General features: G+C 40.2%; 1 protein-coding gene across 5 annotated transcripts in view; it reads right to left on the reverse strand.

Moving 5' to 3' along the window:
- NAALADL2 (N-acetylated alpha-linked acidic dipeptidase like 2) overlaps positions 1-20,550 on the reverse strand; it is a 691,918-nt gene that overhangs the window by 324,108 nt on the left and 347,260 nt on the right. For all 5 annotated transcript variants that reach the window (XM_067536536.1, XM_067536537.1, XM_067536538.1 and 2 more), the window contains one exon: positions 19,968-20,087. In XM_067536536.1, the coding sequence (XP_067392637.1) occupies positions 19,968-20,087 (120 nt within the window). The remainder of the gene's footprint in view (positions 1-19,967; positions 20,088-20,550) is intronic.

Consider the following 20,550-nt stretch of genomic DNA (forward strand, 5'->3'; position numbering starts at 1 on the left):
TGTTGTGAGGATATTCTCTTTAAGTAAAGTGAAATAGTCATAAGGTCAAAAAAGCTTTTTTGGGTAACAGACTGAAGAACCTGGGCCTGCTTTTCAAAGGTGCTAAAAACCTGCAAGTGCTCAGCACATCTGGTAATAAAACCTTAAGTACCTCAGACTGGATGCCTAAAATCTGAGGCACCAGAAACTAGTATATTCTTTGGAAAGTGAGCTACACACGCACACAGATCTCCAGGGGTCACCGTGAAGTTTGGGATTTAGTGGGTTGGCTCCCCACTGGGAGAGAAATTAATGAGACAGTGAGTCAGGAAATTTCTTCTTTGATAGTTTCATTAAAGCCTAATCTTCCTCACAAAGAGAGCAAACACCGTACAGTTTCACAGAAGCAATTCTAACTGCAGAACTCCAGGTGGAGCACCCCAGGCCTGGGGCTCCATGCCCTTTTAATAAGCATTGTGAATTTTAGCTTTTCATTCGTAACCGGAATGGAACCAAATTTGAAATGATCAAACCCTCCACAAAATAAAGCGGGTTGTTTAATAGGCGGGTATGTAATTGACCTAAGTATGTAGTAGCCCCTTAATAAACTTCAGTAACATGGCATGAGAGATTGAACACGACCGCATAGGCAAGGTAACCGAGCGAAAGACTGGCTTGTTTAAAGTACAGTAGGCAGTCAAAGATCTTTGGAACTGAGGCCTGGGCTAGGTCCCAGCCATTTCAACCGGCCAATATAAAAAACCAGTTCCACTTGGAATAATATGTCCTAGATGCTTTTCAGTTTTGAATAAGTATTTCCTGGATGTGTAGAGAGCAGTATCCATCACAGCTCAGCCACACCATCAAGTGCAGTGACATCGGGTCTGGAGTATCTGGCCATGTTGCTGTGAGACCAGGTCTTGGTGGGCAGGGAGCTGGATCGGAAGCTGAAGAGATATGTGAGCATCTGTCAGCCAGAACTGGCCAGTATGGAGCCATCAGTATGATCACGGCTTTGTCTCTCGTATATCTTGGAAGTTCCCCTGGGACTGAGGGACTTGGATGAAGGTATACCCACTGCAGGAAGAAGGCACCTGATAATAACCCTGAACTCAGGCCTCATCTGAAGCTAAAGTTCTGACATTTTGCATTGTCCTTGGCGGGGATCTGAACTGAGGGAATATCGCTTCTGTAATGGAGTGTGCAAAGACCATTTGTGCTTGGTCACTGCCTGCCTGCCTGCTCGGGAAGTCTGCTAAATCAGCCGTTTCTTTTGGCTTCACCAATGTGGCAGGGTACCAAGACTCTGCTCTAGTGAGGACTCAGTTGGTGCCTAGGGAACTGGCGCCATAGCTAGTGCCCAGGTTGCTGCCAGGTCTGTCAGTGTCACTGCTGAGGTAGGTGCCCAAGTTGGCTGCATTGACACTCCCAGCAACCCCAATCTGTGGTGACTGATGGAGTTTTCTTCCCTGCCTTCCTCTCACTGCTGGACCATGCAGTACGGTGTCTGGTTTCAGTGGGGCACTCCCAGAGGATGAGCCCTCGGGTTCCTTGGAGAGAGGTGTCTCTTCAGGGTCTACGGTGATGCTCATCAATTACTCGAGTAGGTGTAGCTTGAATCTCATGTCCCTTGACTTGTGAGACCTCAACGAGAAGGATTTTCACACCAGAAAGGATGTCACTCTTCTCTGAACAGAAAAGGTTCCGGCTATCCCATCAACGAAGGGGATGAGTCTGTTACACTTCAGAGCGAACTTAAAACGTGAAGGTTTGGAACCTGCCAATGCTGTTGGTGTGGGCACCTCACCCCACTGTACCAGGGATATAGAGTATGGATGTGGTTTAATAAAGGATCCATTTAAATGTTCTAAAAATAGAACGGTTAAACGTGTGGGGAGGGGAGATGTGCTGGGCTCGGCTCCTCACTGCCATGCGAGAGCTGCCTAGCTGCAGCTCCCCGGCCACCCGTGCAGAGCCATAGCTGGGCTGCTCTCGCTCATGGCAGTGGTGTACGGTGGGTCTCTGGCACCCCCCACGCAGGACAGGAGCGGTCCCCGGCTCCCACCAGATGGCTGCCCTGGGGAGGGGGAGGTTTGTACCTGTGGGGTTGGGGGGACATGCCGCATTCCTCCTTCTGTGCCCCGGGGACTTTCTGGTGCTCATGGCAACGCTCCCCCCCAGCACTTACCTGACACACATGCAGAGCATGGGGAGGGGAAGCTGGGCTGCTCTCGCTCGTGGGGAGTTGAGCCCAGCTGTGGATCCCCTCCCCCCATGCTGGGCTCCACGCTTCTCCGCGAGCAAGAGTTGCCCAGCTACTTAAAACGTTTAAATAGCTGATTACCATTTAAACATGTAGGCTTTTTCATCCCTAATATAGAGTGGGGGTCTCCCCTGTCTCTTCTTTTTGTAGGAGGGGGCAGAATGTCCAAACTAAAAGAATTAACAAAATAAGTCTGAGGCTCAAGGAAAAATAGCAGGTTGAACATTTGCCAGGGAAACTAAGGGAGGGCCACGGCTGGTCAACCCTTTATATCCTCATACAGGAGCACAAGGAGGCATAAGATGCATTCACAGCCCCGATGGACACTGCTATAAAAAAATCTCATCTCCAGCGCTTGCAGCACACGTGCACATATAGTGAGATCCACACTGACATATACTCAAAGACGAAAACTTTCTGAACTGCTTGTTTTTTAAAAAAATAAAAAAATAAAAAGCTGCTACCACTGTTATTTCCTTCCATAAATGTATACTCTTTAATACTGCTAAAACACAGGAATATTGCTTATTTATTTATTCATTGATTAATTTACATAACCATATATTTCTATGTCTGTATGCTGCTTGTACTTTTATGTATTGTAAATAAAGTTGAAATTTATTAATATGTTCAAGAATTATATTCAGAGATTGCTGTAAAATTCAGTCATATTTTATCATACCTTTCCCACTGACATTATCACTCCAGATCATCCTACTTTCTCTAAAATTCACAAAGCAATAATATACCATGTGATATCCCTCAGCATAAAAAGCCCAGATGGGTTGAGCTAGGAGATTAAAGTATATGAATTACAAGAGGCATAGGCATAATACACAACTTTGCTCCCCCCCCCCCCCCCCCCCAAAAAAAAAAGGAATGAAAAAATTAAATCAAGAAACAGAATTTCATGTATTTTTAGTCAAACTGAAGGAGTTCCAATTAAAAGTAAAATGCCTGAAGTGTTAAAATGGTGGCACCCCAAGAGACTGAAACCAACATCCGCAGATATGGTGAGAAGCATAGTTGCCCCTTTAAGTGAGGGGAAGTGTCCACCATTTATTATGCAGTTTGTTCAGAAGTAATGGGTACCATTGGATCCCCAGTTAGACAATCCTATAACAGTAATGATCAGGATGGCTTTTTTTTCATATATGCCTGTGACTAAGGTCCTCTAACGTGGACCTTGTCAATATGATCCATGCCTTTGTCATATTAGGCTACAACTACCACCACTCTGCATGCGGGCCATGATTTTACACAGTTGCTGGCAGGGTATTTGCGTTAGTCTTTGGAAATCACTCCTCTCTTCCCCTGTTCTAATTAGCCCACACCTTTTGATCTTTAGGTCAAGATGCAAAGCCCACGTGTTCCACAGGCACTTGGCGAGGGAGGGCTGGCATTTGTGCACTGCAAGTAAGGGTATGCAACTGGAGTGGGGTTTTTAAAATATTGTTTCCTGAGGTTTTTTGGGGGAGGCTGCTGTATCCATTTTTGTATTTGGAATATATGGCACAGAGCTTTGGATAAGTGCTTTCCTTAATGTTTGCACAAATCTAAATGAAGAAAGAAAGATATTCAAGGAAAAACAGGTAGCAGACAGTGCTTCCTCTGGTCAGTAGGAACTCAGCTGTAGAACGCTGCAAGCAGCTCATAATTTTGGGTGAGACACTATGCATGTGTTTCACCTATCCACAATTTATAACGTTAGTATTTCAATAATTACAGTATTATATAGAGTTCATGCTATGATTCATGAGAGGTTTTTTTCCTGAATAAGGACTGCAGTATAAGGTTCCTTTGCTAAAGGAAGTTTAATTTAGATCCTTCAAGGTGTTCAGCAACACACCTAAGCATGTGATTCATATTAGGCAAGTAAGTAGATCCACTGACGTCAACTGAGACTGCTCATATGCTTAAAGCTGTGTGTGCTTCAGTACTCTACTAGATTGGGGCCAGAATGCTGAGATTCTTGCAGAGTTGAGCCCTAAATCTCTACTGAGAGGTAATTTCCATTAAATATTTCCCTAAACTAAAGCTCCATTGAATTTGGTTTCAGGTTTTTAAGTTCATGTTATATTTGCTTATTTAATACTATACCTTAGCCTACTTGCTCATGCAAGTAGGTTTCACTCACATGCATGGTCCTACAAATTTCACTGGGACTATTGCCAGTATGGAGTGTTTGTGTGAGTAAAAGAGCACAGAGTTGGGCCCAATAGTATTTATCATCCAGATTTTTATAACTGGATAGAAGAACTGCATACAATACAACTCCGCAGTATTATAACTAAAACATCCTACATTTTATACGTCTTCATTCCACAAGAAAAATTAAGCTTGCTTGATATTTAATTTGCATTGTTATACCACATGCTGCGATAAAACACAATTGCACTATAAGCTAAGACCATGTAAATGCCCTCCTTACAACACAGACCCCTAATGCATACAGCACTTTTTCGCTCACCTGGTGTTGGATGGATAGAGGTTTGTTACAGCTGCTACCATTTAAAGAGCACAGGATGACAGGGGGGAGAGAGGAGAAGAGTGTTAAGCCACTCTTCTTCCCCATGCCACTGCCACCACCCAGCACGGCACACTTGAGGATTCTTTATTTGGATACAGGAGGGGGAGCACTGGATCAAAACTGAACTGGAGTGAATCAAGTCCCAACTGAAAAAAACGACAGCATTTTGTTCATCCACGTCAACCTCCCATTTGAATCTTTCACTCACTGACTCCCTTTTCTACCACTCTATCCACTACAAATTTCTTGTCCTAAACTTGAAGGCCCCTCAAAGTTCTTCATCCTTCTTTCATTGTGTTGATGGCACATTGCCCACTTCTCCCTCCATTTCATCCATACCCCCAGCTCAATACTGCATTTATCCACATAGGCCATAAAAGTCTTCACTCTTTCTTCCATGCCACCCTTAATGTGTCATTGTGATCTACAAGTCTGTTGCCCACCTTCTCCTTTTCCCAGACCCATTACTGCAGTGACAACTATAGAAATCAGACAGTGAATAATGGCTATGCTGAGAGAAAGCTGGGGAAAAATCTGTTTATTATATAATAACCCAGAAGTTATAAATATCAAATACAGTATTGCTAACACTCAGCATTTAAAAATCATGCATCAGGGCTCAAAATATCATTACATTGGCTTAGAAAACTATGGAATTTTTGAAAATAATAGATGTTGAGTTCTTTCTATTTATTTTTGAGCTTCTAGGATTCATGTTGCCAAGTCTTTCTCTGCAACTATAAGGGATACAAACCACTTTTAATGAAATCTGATGTTCTCACATATCACGTTTCCAGGAGCTGCAACTTTAGGAAAAATACCTAATGATGTGAGACTCGTGATACAATTATGAGCATTGACAACACTATTATAAGTATACAGAAATGCATACATGAACAGATAGATAAATAGCATATATTTGATTTATACAACCGACTGCAGTTTTTTTTTAGTTGTGTCATTAAAGTACAGAAAGCAAGCTGGTTAATTCTAATAATTCATTTAGAAATGAATATCTTGCAGGCCTGCACATTATGATCGCATTTTAAGATCCTCTTCTCTTCCACCTCCCACTGTCAAGTTTGAGGCTTATGAGACCCAGTGGTAAAAAAGGAGGAAATTTATGTCCAAGGAGGTCCCTAAAAGGACTTCATCTTCAAAGAAAATAAAGCCCAGGGCCCTGAGCAGGGACACTCAATATACTCACTGCAGCATTTAATCATGCTGCCACTCACACATACAACATAAACTGCCCTTCACATCAGCATCTCAAATACAACCATTTGCAAAAAACAAAACCAATCAATACAAAATTTTAAAATGAGATTATGTGTGGTAACATGAAAACAGGTCATCTTGAGACTTGATTTACACTTAGCTAAAGATACAAAGGGACTAACTTACCAGGAAACTTGCATGTTCAAAAATATACAAATGCAACCAATATAGAAAAATAAAACAAACATACACAGGTTTGCACACACAAAAGAAGTCACTGTGCATATGTAATTGTGCACTGTGTGTGAAAAGGAGTAAGTTTTCACAGGTACTACAGGATTATGGGTACTATGGGTTCAAAAGCATTTTACATTTACAAAATTGTTGAGCTCTCAATCTCTCCCAATTAATCTAATGTGAAATGTATACACATTCCATAGAAAAAGAACAAAATGCATCCGAATACTCCTCCTTGCACTAAATATTTTGGTGTTTTTATCTGCTATGTCTCCCACTTACTATGTTACTAGTTTCTGCAGCATCATCCATAGGCAATGATGCCTTACACTGTCACCCTTGCAATGCCATTTTCCTTGGCCAGGGCAAAGGATGTACTTCAAAGACTTCTCCCTCTACAGCAAAGTTTATGCTAGTGTAAAAATATGGTACTTATATAATTTCTCACACATGGTATGGCAAACAGGAAGAAAGGTACACTATTCTGTGGGTGATCACTGCTACCACTTGGTTCTTAGAATGTTTGCCAATTAAAGTAAGACACACTGTAATTTTCTTCACTTATTCTAGATGTTTTCCCTGAATTTAATTTTTTACGTTTCTTGTGCACTGTCTCAAAGCCAAAGTACCTTATATTGCAAGGCACAGAAAGAGCCATTAAAGTCTCCGTAAACTTCAAAATTTATTTGATGTCAAAAGCAGCAGGTCCAATGCATCATACATTTATGTGATCACCTGAATTGCTGGAAGTCAATTTGACATTAAAATGATAAACATGGTTATTAAAGGAGAGCAAGACCTGCAGTAATCAGATGCACTGGGCTAATTAATCTCTGATCTGTCATAAAGATTCCTTAAAACTACAATTCTAGCATCACCTAAATCAGCAGATTTTGACTTGCCTGGCAACCCACATAGTCTACCATATGACAAACAGGAGTAGGACAAGGTCAAGTGGTTAAGTGGATTAAATTTTATCTTTTCTCCTTTGAGATGCTGGTGGGAATCCAGTCTGAAATTAGTTTGTTGGGTCAGCTCCCCAATGGACAGTTTATATCATCATAACTTCCCATAACTGAATACTGCTATAAAAGGCAACATAATAAGTTTCTACTCTGGGGAAACCCAAGATTGATTTAGAAGTGAAAAATATGCCTCTTTCTCATTGAAAGAGTGGTCCTTCTAGGTCATGTTGAGATCATTTGTGAGGCTATGTGGGGAGATTCTTATAATGCCTGCATAACAACCTCTGGTGGAATGTCATAAATAAAAGGCTCACTTGTCAATGCAGGCATTCCTATAACCTTCACAGAATGCAAACTCTCTCTTCTCTAATGTAAAACACTACCTGTATCTATTCTAGGCTTAGCTGCATGCCGTTCTGATAAATCTCAGCCATTGCACTTAATGCTATTTTCAATTACAAAGCCAGGATCAGCATTATTAGGAATTATGTTTCTCTGTCTTTATTTTTTAAAATCTTTTCCCGAAAACATAGATTTCTAGCAGTTGTATTTTTAAGATTTGAAGTCATGGGGATTTGGGAGATACTCATGAAAAGATACCGGTTAGTGATCAGTAACCTGACTTTTACTTCAAAGTATTCCCTATGAATATTAGCCTAAATTGGCATTGTCTCTGCTCACACACACCTTTTCTGTTCTCCCTCAGTGAACATTATAAAAATGGATCTTTTCTAGTATAAATATCCCTGTATCAGATGTGCTCACATTCTTATCTAATCAGGAAACAATACCATGTTACTTTTCTGACCAATCACCACTAATCATCACAGCTCAAATTTCAAATGTGGAAAATCAGTTGCTTACAGCAAATTGCTTATGATCAACTCACAGAAGCTTAAAAATATTTTTAAAGAATGTGCAGAATATATTAGGATAGCAAATAAATTCAAAGAAATTACAAGCTATTTACAGAGATATACCATAAACAGAAAGGCAAGGCTAAATTTGTTGGATACGTTGTTTTCTGTGAATTATTCCCTCAGATCTGGTGACAAGTAATAAAATGCCTCAATTCTTTTCTGAAATACGCATTCTTTTATAGTTACTGAATATGCAAATTGTAGAGGAATTTTCCTGTGTGCAAAAAACTTAGTTTATTGCTTTCTCCAATCAAAGTAAGTGAGACGTTCCAATTTATTATTGCTGTAGTAGCAAAATTGGAGCCAATTACATTTGTTACCCACAATAGGCTCAATTCTGCTCCCATTGAAATCACTTTAAAGCACTGACTTCAGTGGGAATAGGAGTAGGCCCTAAAGGCCAACCATGAAATCCCTACTTTAGTGGGACCAGAATTGTACCCTATACTCCACTCTATGAAATGGAAGGAAGGCAGCAAAATGGTGCAGAAAACCATAAGCAGCCTGCTCCCACATATCCCAACCAAGAGACCAAGGAAGCTGCTCCATGCAAAAGTCGCTTGGTTGAGGCTCCAGGAAGGGACAACTATTGCATAGCATCATTCCCCCTGAAAAATAGGGATTACCTATGTAGAATAATACTGATCAACCAGTAACGTTGTATGTGCATTTCCTGTCCTGATTTAAGAACCTCCCTCAGGGTGAGCCTCAAGGGAAAAGACCACGAAAGCATAAGTTCTTCAGGAGCCATGAGGTGTGGGGGTTGGGGAAAGTATGGGAACAAAAGGCATCCACAGGGATCACCTTGGTCTCTAACAGGTGTCTTAATATCCACATGTATCTTGTGCTATGGGATGGGGGAAGCTGATCCTACCCCCAGTACAACTGTTTGGAGGAAACTTCACCAGAGAAAATTCATTGCATGTCTTTATCCTTATATGATTTTTGCACACAGGGGGCAATCTAAACCCAAACATATTTCCTTGTGACTCATGAAAATCAATTTCTATTATATCCCTATTAAGGCATTTCCCCATTATTCAACGTTTCCAAAATAAATCAAACACATAGGAAAGAAATGGGGAAAAAAAACAAAATATGATTTACATTTTAAAACTACATATTTTTAAAGGGACAAGATATAAAATCTCCAGAATTTTCTGAGGATTTAATTAGTAAGTCATTAACCTCTGATGCCAGCAAATCCAGGCTGTGGTATGACTTGTATCATTACTCCGAACAACAATTAACTACTGTTCCTTCACTATTCCTGCTGTGCTGCGGGCTCTCCCTTTAAATCCAAATGAAATCAATGGAAGGTTAGAGCACAGTTGGATAGGTTCATTTTACTTTAATGGATCTAGAATGTTTGGAATCAACCACATGGTTAATATATTGCACAAATCTTGTCAATCCCAGTGTGTTATCAGACACACAAAAACCTGAGAAACAATTCTTATTACATATATAGCAACATTTCGCAGTTACAAATTCTTCTTGTCCAATACAGGATTTAGACCCTGTGACACAGTGCTGAGAGTCAGCAGCTAACCCCACACTCTGGTTACTTAGGCACTAACTAGTTCTCCCAGAGAAGCCCTGATTGAGGGATGGAAGTCTTAATTACCTAATCAGACTATGGGCTGATGACCTAAACAGCTAATTATCCCATCAGATGAGAAGGTAGTTAAAAAGCACAGGAAAGAAGTGCAAAAGGAGAAAAGAGAAGCCAATAAAGCTAGGGGAAGTTAGGTCTCTGGCTAGTGAGATTGCTTCTGCTTCCTCTCCCTGTAAAAGGGGTTGAGGATTGAATGACACTGTAGGTAAGAGTGTTGCATGGGAATTGTGAGCATGGCTTGGTGGTAGTAACAGAAATAAAACCTCACAGAGGTGTTGACAATCAAAAGGTGTCCCAGGCTCCAGGAACTCTAGGGCAGGAGAAGAGCATGCCCAGCTACAGGCATTGATTCAGCAAGATACTTAAACATATGCCTAACTTTGAGCACTGGAGAATTGTCTATTGAAGTCAATGTGACCGCTAAAATGATGGATAACAGTCACATGCTTAAGAACTAATCTGAATTAAGCATTTAATGACACCACTTTGAAGGACAAGTAGCTAGTCTCATCAGGAAATAAGTATGTTCATAAAATGCAGCTACAGTAAACCTTAAGATACTACTGTATATGTGGAAAGGGGTCAATTTCGTGAAATTGCTAAAGCGTCCAATTTTGAAGCTGAAATGTAATAAACTAGATTTGCCAATCTGATAAGTGTTATAGCCCATATTAGAATAGAATCTAGCATGATAACCCCTTTTTTACTGACTCCAGCAAGCAATAATCTACTAATTTCACACTAGGTTCTTCCCAGATCAACTTTTATCTTGAACAGTATTTCTTAAATGAGAATACTTGCTTAGTCTTAATTTACCCAGAACCACCTCAGCAGACAATCAACAGTCCATGAATGAAGGGTAGACACAAACAACATTCTAGGTATTACTAAATATACCAATACAGTCTTGCAAGCAACTGTCACAGACTAGGGTTGAGGCTCAGTAATTATACCAAGGAATAATACAAATCAGCAAGATTTCTTTGTGATATTTACTTATGATTATCAATCATTAATTATTTAGTGCCTAATGCATTCACACTTCCAATATTTCTTAGAAGAGTAAGGATGTACTTTTTTTTAAGGTACCTTTAAGAGTGTGTTCACTGCTATTTGAATGGATTGGTTCAAAAGGGACAAGTTTAGCATATCAAAATCAACTGCTTGAAGTTATGCTTTAATTTGTCTTAGGCCAATTGGCTTGGACTTTTAAAGAAGGACATACATACAACATTATTTAAAATCTAAAACATGGCTAATTTTTACATGAGGTCTCACTAAAGAGTATAGTAGACTCAACAAGATAACCATCAGTTACTTATACTAAAGAAGAGAAGGGGGAAATACAGTCCTCAAAAGGAGATCTCACCACTTCTGATTCTGTTAACCCTGGAATAAGGGGGAAACTTTTCTACAGAGCTGTCCTGGGTATTAATAGCACATGAGATTCTGCAGCTTAATCCTGGGTTTCAGTCAACTCTTGGTCCTGTGAACTTGGATGAGGGAGATGGTCCTTCCCACACTGGGGCTCTGCAAACTCTTTAGTTCTGTGACCACGGATGAGGGGAGAGAGACTGTCTGCAAGAGTTCAGCTAGCTCTGGGGTTTCACATGGTGACCTTAGTTTTACATACCCTGTCTTCAGAGTTCACTGGAGAGGGCTACCATCTGATTTTGACTGACTCTTTGCCAACTTGCTTTCTCAGTTTCTCTGCTGCTTCTGTTGATATCCAGTAGATGGAATCACTGGATAACAATTTTTTTATACTTCTTTTAGTCAGAGAATTCATTTCATGGATTTTATTTCATTATTTTCTCCAACTATTAATTGGAATCATCCTTTTTAAGCAATTTCTCTTAATATTCTAAAATTATACTCTGGCTAGATGTTTATATATTTTAACATTCCTTTTTCTCTTCTTGTGCTTTACCATTTCTATTTCTCTAGTGCAACAATCACAAACAAAGCACACACAAGACCTTTATAGTTCCTCTAAATCTAGTGGATAAAATCCACACATTCTTTGATTACATCTAATACTCTTCATTTCACACCTTTTAAGGCTCATCATTATATTAGACGAACAAAACAGATTCAGAGAGACTTGTATATATGATTCACAGGGCAAACAAATGTACAATTTCTAAGTTGGCATGAGCCTATATACTGAAGTCCTACTTTTGATGGAATTCTGGCCCTACTGAAGTTAATGGGCAAAACTTCCTGAAAGTTCCAGAGCTCAAACTTCCTGATAACTCAAGAAGAGATATATAAAGAGAGAGCTTCTTGAGTTATCAGGAAGTTTGACTTCTGGAACTTTCAGGAAGTTTTCCCATTGACTTCAGGAGGGCCAGGATTCCATCAAAAGTTCTAAATGACTGAAATGGGATTCTACATATGCATGTGAGGGTAAAATTCAGTCTGCTACTACTTTCTATGTAAATAAGTGCCAAGATCTTGCAGTCCAATCCACAGATGAATTCCTGTGCCCATCCAGAGCTGCATTTACATCAATTGGGCTCTGTGTTGGCAGTCTTCTCTTATCCATCAGTCTTTAGGACCAAGTTCAAAGCAATTTCCATTTTGAGTACCCGTTGTGCTGCTGAAAATGTTATTTTTCTTAACCACACTAAGCTGGATACATTTTAAAGGACAGAGGACAACAAAGGGCAACCACTCATGAACATCACTTTCATACAGTGTAAATACTTGTGATCTGTGGCATCCTGATTTATCACAAAGAAAATAAAGCAGATTCCAGACTCATAGTGGTATATATTTTTTTAAATTCCTTCAGCTACAAAGCAGTTCTGTTTTTCTTGAACAACATTGACTTTTGATGCTTTCAAGATCTGCTTGTACATTAGTAAGCAGAGAACTGATTAAGAAATGTCTACTGTGAAACGGACCGAAAAATCCTTAAAAAAAGCCCAAAGTATATTATTACAATAATTTGGGGTTCAACTGAGACCAGTAAGAGGTTTTGTCACCACTTGCCCTGCAACTCTGGGTGCCTTAAATGTTAGGCTGCTGTGGCTCACAGCCCTGATACCAACAGCCGGCATAAAAGCATGCAGGTCATACCTTGGCTTCCTACTAGCCTTAGTTACTTTTTGCAGACTGACCCCCCAATACCGTCCCAGTCCCTATGACAATCTCAGGCTGGATTTCCAGAATTGAGAGGTTACTGTGTTACCCCTCTCATACTCAGCAAGTGAGTGTTTTGGTACTGCTAAGCTATGTGACAACTCCCTGGTACACCAGATTGTCTGCATTGCCAGCAAACTCTTCAGGACTCCGCAAGTCCAACCTTGCCTCGCAGGTAACAAACAGCCAACCCCAACTCCCCAAGACACATTGCCCCACAGTGTCCAGTGCTTTCCTGGAATACTCGTAGATGTGATTAATTTCGCTGCTACTTTAAAGAGACAGGAATAGCTGATAGAGATAGTAATAGTAATAACTTGGGGATAACAATCATTCTAATTTCAATCACAGCACTGAAAGGGTTTATAGTAAAAGTAAAACAAGTTTATTAGACAAAAAGTCAAAGGTTTAAGTGATATCAAGTATAAGGAGTAGAGACAGAAATGGTTACAAACAAGCAAAAGTAAAAATACTCCATTAAACTTAAAACTTAACTTCAGCAAGTTAAAATCTTTGCCTAAGCAAATTTATCACTTATATTTGGACTGGACTTATGCACTGCTTGCCAACCACACTTAAAGAACATAATTTCAGTACATATTTACAACTCTTTGTATACACCCCCCCAATGATTTTCGGGACCAGAACGTTATCAGTCTATATATAATATCTTACATCGCATCTTTTATATATAGCGCATGACGAGTGTGCTAAGTGTAGTGAATATGTCAGGCCTGACAAGAGTTGCTAACAGAGTGGTAAACCACCAGTGAGTAGGGCCTCTGTGTCACATAGACCACTTAAAAAAAGTACTCAGAACTTTTTGGGGCAAAATCATGAAACAAAACAATCTGCCATGGAACATACACCATAGTTAAAATCTACAAAGAAATAAGGGGACGCTTAAACATTAATGTTACTAGGAGATAGAAGGCCTAATGCTCCAGGAGGCATAAAACAATGATTATGTAAAGTGTGGGTCTGAATGTATCCCTTTTGGGGGGATCTGGGCAATTACATGTATAAAGAATGTCAACATTGTTTATAGCATATTGTTTCAATACCTGGTACCTGTGAAGAATTTACAAGCATGTGGAACTGCAATATCTGACTTAGTTTTCATACCTCCCCTATGTCATCTCTCCTCACTGTTCCCCATTTCCTCCATCTACTTCTGTTCCTTCTCCCTCTGCCCTTTCCCTTGGCTGCTGTTGCCACAAACAACATATGTTGAGAACGTGACACCAGAAGTACATGGATGTCACAAGAGGTAGGAATGAGAATACAATGTCATAATCAAACTAGCAACACACAACATGTGGAGCAGTCAGACAGGCAAACCATGATGTTAGCCAGTCCACATAAAGCCTATGTACATACACCAGGTTAACAGGTTGTCCAGTGAGCATTTTATACCTTTAGAGTTCCTTGTTTCTCACCCTCTCCATTCCATCACTCTAGGGATTTTCTTTCTCCCAGCCCCTTCTTCTGCTGCTGCCCTAACAGCTCATTGCTGAGCAGTGGTACCTTGGCAGAAGAGCAGTGAAAGGCTCATCATTACCTCAGGAATTGCCTGCAGTCACATAAACAGATAAGCAAGACTACCATCTACATAAAATAGATCATAAAGGGGCATCCACATCCACATATGGCCTAACCTCAGCAGAAATGCTAGGTTCCTGTTCTTTTAGTGGCCAGGCAGTGGCAAGGTATTCCATATTATCCCATATGACACAGACCTTGCAGGCCTTGTTACCATGGGGATAAATGCAGTGGGCAAGCTGAAAGTGTGGCTAGTGGGTTTTAATGAAGAACAAAAAGACCAAAAACTTCATGATGGAGAGGAACAGAATCTCACTCCTGCCCTGTACCATTCAATAGCTGATCAGCTATATGGTTTTGAAGGCCCTGAGTTACATATATATTGAGGCTAAGAATTTTTTCTATCAGCTGTGCTGTACTTCAGAGCAATTTGCTCACAGCAAAGCCATTTCACTTGACTTTGCTCCATTTATCAGGACTTGGCACACAGACAGTAAATTGGATGACTGCATTTACTACTCATTTATTTTTAAAAGCTTGATAAATAGAAAATTATGTCTGGATTCTAAACCTCCCAAATCTGCACAAAGCCTCAGAAGCCTCCAGAATCAAGTTTTAACATTTCAGGCACACTCCAGTTTTGAATAGAAGCCACATACATTTTTATTCAGTGTAGCCTTTAGCAGATATAGCACATTGAACGAGATGGAAGAGGGGGTTGAGGAGGAGGAGGAGGCAGGCTGCTCTAAAATGGTCACCCATCCTTAAGAAAACAGTGAATCTTAACATGAACAGGACTAATTTTTCAAAGAATAAATTTAGTACATACGGTTATGTGCAATTAACCATCCAACTCAGCATACAAATACATATAATTATTTTCTTAAGTGAAAATTAAGTACTGACTGCTATTTAAAATTATGGATTATTTACTCAGGTGCCTGGCTAACTCAGAAAATCCTGCAGAGGAAGTTTCAGGGCACTCAGTAGAAACCCAAAGCACCTGGGGTCAGGCCTTCAGTTTGGAGTCCAATTGTGCATGCAAAACAGCACCAGGTTTCAAAAAATGCAGGGAAAAATTGTTGCATCAGAATTGCAATGGTCAATATCCTCTCTTGCTCATTAATTTATACATTCCCTCATTTGCCTGCTTAATAGCTTGTTTGACCCTCCATTTAAACAACCCCCCGATTTTGAAACCAAAAAGGAAATAAGCAGCAGGTGACAACCGATTTTTTTTTTTGATGAAACCAAAATGTTAATTAGTTTAAAACATCAACGAGTTGTTTCTACGATTAATTTTTTCTACAAAATTCCATTTCCTAAGCCTGCCAGATATTAACTGCACTTTGTCAAGCCCAGGTCTTTGAAATATTGTGCTTGCTCAGTCACAAAAATCTTGCCCTCCACCCTAAAAATGAACCTTTTGCCCATTTGCACGATTAACGATTTCTTTCCTCTTATATATTTCAATACATTTGATCAACAGGATTGATGTAGGTCGATTTGTCAGCCACTTCGTATTTACATGGATTGATAGGGAAAGACTCATCTGTGCAGAAGAGCTGGCACAAAGGGGGAAAAACGTGTTGTTCTGGGTTAACACAAGGCACTATGAGCCTATGTCTATGGCTCCATCATCTGGACTCACATAATCGTATTAATCTATTGGGGAGGGAGGTTTTGTATTTTGTTGGGGGTAATTACATTTCTAGCCCTTGTGCACGTGACAGGGAGTGATGGCCCTTTGGGACAGGAGGCCCAGCCTGCACAAAGAGGAATGCTGGTGTATCCCCACCAGACCAGCAAATGGCTTGCGTGTGGGTGGTCCCTGCCGCAGCCAACCCAAGGAGGGGCAGATCCATGTCAGAAAGGTAGGGTCTGTTAGGGAAGACTGTTAAAACATAAGCTGGCCCTAAAAGAATTTCATTTTTTGTCACCATGCATTTTGTAGCATCAGGTTGGGAAATTTCTATCTATGAACTGAACAGATGAGTCTCAATGCAGTGTCTTGAGCAGGTACTTTTAATCACCAAATGATTTGCTAGTCATCATTAGTAAAATTCATCACCCTTCCTCACATAAAAGATCAAATGATCCAGCTTTCTGGATTTCTATATCTAAGAGGGATGGAGGATAGATTCAACTCACATCCACAGGAGGGTCAACATTCAACAACACAAATCCTCTACAGCCATTATTCTAGCTGCACCCCCGCTTCTGGGTCTAAGTAATTTTTTCTAAACAAAGCGTAGGGCCAGATTCCGCAAACCTTACTCACACTGAGTAGCCTTTACTCATGCAAGTAGTCACACTGAAATCAATGGAACTACTCATGTACAGCTGCAGAATCTGGCTCTAGGTGAGTTTCATAGTCCTTTCCTTTCTCCATCTACCCCAGATTCACCATCCCATAAACTGTCTTCAATAAAACGATATGAAAATACTAAAGATGGGATCAAACCAAAAGACTCTATCTAAACACCCCAAAATGAGTTTAGAACTTGATCCCAGATGCAAATTTTGTAGCTTGCCAAATCTCTGTAACAGGCCACACAAGCGCTGAATAGAAGTAACACTTGCATTTTTTATGGGGTTTGCAATCTGTACTCCAATCTGGATCTGAATTCTGTGGTTGCCCAGAACTGCACAAGTCAGTGCCCATGGATAGAATGAAAACTGCATATCCAAAGGCCCCAAAGTCTGAAGGCTTCAAAAATCCAGAACTAGATCCAAATTTTCCAAGTTCAGTGAATTTCTATAAACTGTCACCTGGTGCATATTTGGAAGTTTTCTGCTTGCACAAGTTTCTTTTTGCCAAGTATGATTTATAAGACCAAGGGAATGCGCTTCTTGTAAACTCAGGCCTAGTTTTGCTAGTAGTGAAAATGTATGGTTTTCTTTCAAGATTTTCTCCAGTGGACTTGGTAAGGAGAGAGAGAGAGGTAGATAAAAAAATATGGAGAGGGGGGGCATGAGGACAGAGAAAAGATAAAGGAGATTGCAATAAAGAGATACAGAGACAAAAAGAGTGCCAAAATAAAGAGGGGGGGAGGGAAATTGAAAAATAAGGGCACAATTGTAAACTACAGGGTAAGGACGACGTCTCTCTGTATATACCTATCACAGTAGCACCCCAATCTTGATAGGCACCTTTGGATGCTACCATAATATAAAAACAATAGTTTTAATACAATCATAAGAAATTAAAGTTTGTTAAATGTGAACTAAATAAAAAATGTAAGGGGGAAACACAGGAAAAAAGGGAATTATAATTGCAGCTCTGCTTGGAATCAACTTTCTGTTAACATGCTGTAAAACAAAGCACATGGAAGAAAGGGATAAGGAAAAATAGGCAAGAAGGAGGGGGGTCTGGAGAAATAGAGACGCAAGACTCAATCAGTACACAAACACAAAGAGAATGGAGAAGAGTTTTAAAAAAATCCAGGGGTAAAATCCTGGCCCTACTGAAATCAATGGAAATTTTCCCAGTGATTTTAAGGAGCCAGAATTTCACACAGTAGCACAACAGGAAAGGTTAGTCCAATGTGTCTTTTCATTAAGAAATATTCCATACCAAAGATTAATCTATATCCTATATTTTTCCACTACTTATAAAAGATTACAATACTTCAAAACTAAGGAGAACTCTAGTCTCAATCCGTGTCCTAAAATGAGAGCTCAGGACCAGAAAGAAAAAGTAATAAAATAAAGGAGAGCAAATCTTCTGACATATCAGCTTTAGTTCCCTGGCAGAATGAAAAGGTGGGTATTTTAGACTTCAGTGGGACTTACTGACATGCTTGAAGTCCAGAACATGTAAGTGTTAGCAGGATCAGAGCTTTAAACCTTAACAAGTCCTCCTTGTAGGTGACATACAAATAATGGTATTGCCCTTCTTGTACCGCAAGACTCTACTATACAAACCCTGATTTCATTGTTTTTAGCATTTAACAATGAAATGCAGCATAAGATCTATGTGTGAGGCTGCTGAACAAGTCGAATTCCAACGATTACTGACCTTTCATGTATGTAATGAGATTGGCTCTAAACAATTTAAATAAATAACTGAAATTATTCAGTTGAAAATGGCATTTTCATGGAGACAAAGACTATTTCTATTAAAAAAATATTAAACAGCTATTTTATGAACCTGTGTCCTAGTCTTCACTGTGATTTCTGAGGCCAGTGGAGCAGCTCTGGATTCTTTTAATTATAAAATCTGGAGATACTAGTCTTTTATAATTGCTTCTGTGAATTGGGCATGAAGTGTCTTGTTTAATTATTTACTGAGCCAGCAGCCTTTCCAAATACCAAAATAATATAATTCTTCTTTATAAAACATCCACAATAGAAAATAGTTTATTTTGCCATCAAGAAAACAAATTTAATTACATTTTTATATAATATTTGGATCTATCAACTCTCAGTTGAGAATGGACAATAGTGTTTAATCTCTGTGCTCTCCACCAATATCAGAGATGTAAGGGAACGCGCGCGCGCGCACACACACACACAGATGTGACCAGGGAGCAAGGAAGGAGGGGAACAGAAACTGTACAATATGCTCATTCTGAGCAGGCAGCAGCCTTTTGTGGTTCTCTGTTATATCAGCAGTCGTGGCTGGCCTGCAGTGGGATGGGGGAGAGCTAAAGTACAGATGCTTTAGTCAGCATGCTACCCTCACACATTTTATGGCAGAACACACCATAGAAGTTCATGATGTTTTCCACTCCACAGTTCTTCCCTCCCTCAGAGGTGGTAAGAATGGGGAGCACAGCTAAGAAACCAATGGCAGCATTGCCACTGTGCCAGCTTGGGTATGTATAGCATATATATTTAAACCAGGTTAAAGCAAACAATAGTGAAGACCAAGAACTGTCTCCTTTGCCGCCTGCCTGATAGGACCCATCTGTTTATTCCTGTGTGCTATATTTTTACTGAGGATCATGTCACAATTTCAGTGTCTGTAGCAACACAGTCATAGCAAGTTCAGAAGCACTGGATTTTGGAGGCAGCCCAGTGGCTTGGGAAGATCCTCAAAAGCCTAAGGTTAAGCAGGCACAAGCTGCACTCAGCTTCACCTCAGGGCATGTTTAAATCTCCAGCAGGCCAAGTACTAGATATAATGATGTCTGAGTCAGAGATTTCAGTCTAAGACGACATGCAAATTTTAGACAGACAAGACTCTAGCTACTCCGGCTCTCAGCTGCTTCTTTTTTTGGACTCAGTACCCTCTCTCTCTCCTACAGATTCCTTCCCTTGCTATAAGATTTGCACCACTAAGGGAAAATATAGCACTATCTACAGGCAGCTTCTGATACTGCACTATATAGTTCAGTAAAACAGATAACACATCAAACTTGGAACTAAGCAAATACTGCAGACAATTTCAGGAAAGAGTTAAAGAGTCTATTAAATACCAACAAATCCTGACATGTTGTGATAGAGATGAAGGGTTGATGACAACGCAAAGCCTCATTTTAGTATTTGGAAACTAACAACTAAATAAATTGCTCAGATAAAGTATATCAGACATGTAACTAACCTTATAGAGTAAAGGTGATTGTCCTAGCTTCAAAAGTGCGATTTTATTGGTCACATTTGTAATGGCTTGAATCAGAACCAAATCTTCTGCAGTCCCATACCGCACATCAATGACTTCTGCCTGTAAAGAGAAAAGGTAGTTAAGGCTCTCCTGTTAGCCATTTACCATTAGGGCTTGTCTACACAATGTGTTAGCACAAAAGGGAAGTAAATCCAATGGGCATTACCATGTTGCGTACTGACTGGCCCATGTGGACCCTGCTGGTGCACACTAAAGGTATGTGTACACTGCCGGGACTGCAGGGATCAATGCTGCAGCATCGACTGAGCAGGTGCGTGTAGACCTGCTCAGTCGATCAGAGAGCACTCTCCAGTTGACTCAATTAGTCCACCTCCCAAAAGGAGTATGGTAGCGTCGATAGAATGGCTTCTCCCATTGATGCAGAGCCGTGAAGACTCTGTGGTGCATCAACGTAAGTATGCGGTGCATACTGCCGCCGATAGTATAGACCAGTCCTTAAAGTTCCCTAGTGCAGAGTAATGTAGTCCTGCATTAGGAAACTTTCAGTGTGCAACATGCTAGT

Source organism: Emydura macquarii, unplaced genomic scaffold, assembly GCF_026122565.2.
Source record: "Emydura macquarii macquarii isolate MOO-44397 ecotype Brisbane River unplaced genomic scaffold, CSIRO-AGI_Emac_v2 contig_3603, whole genome shotgun sequence".
NCBI lineage: Eukaryota > Metazoa > Chordata > Testudines > Chelidae > Emydura > Emydura macquarii.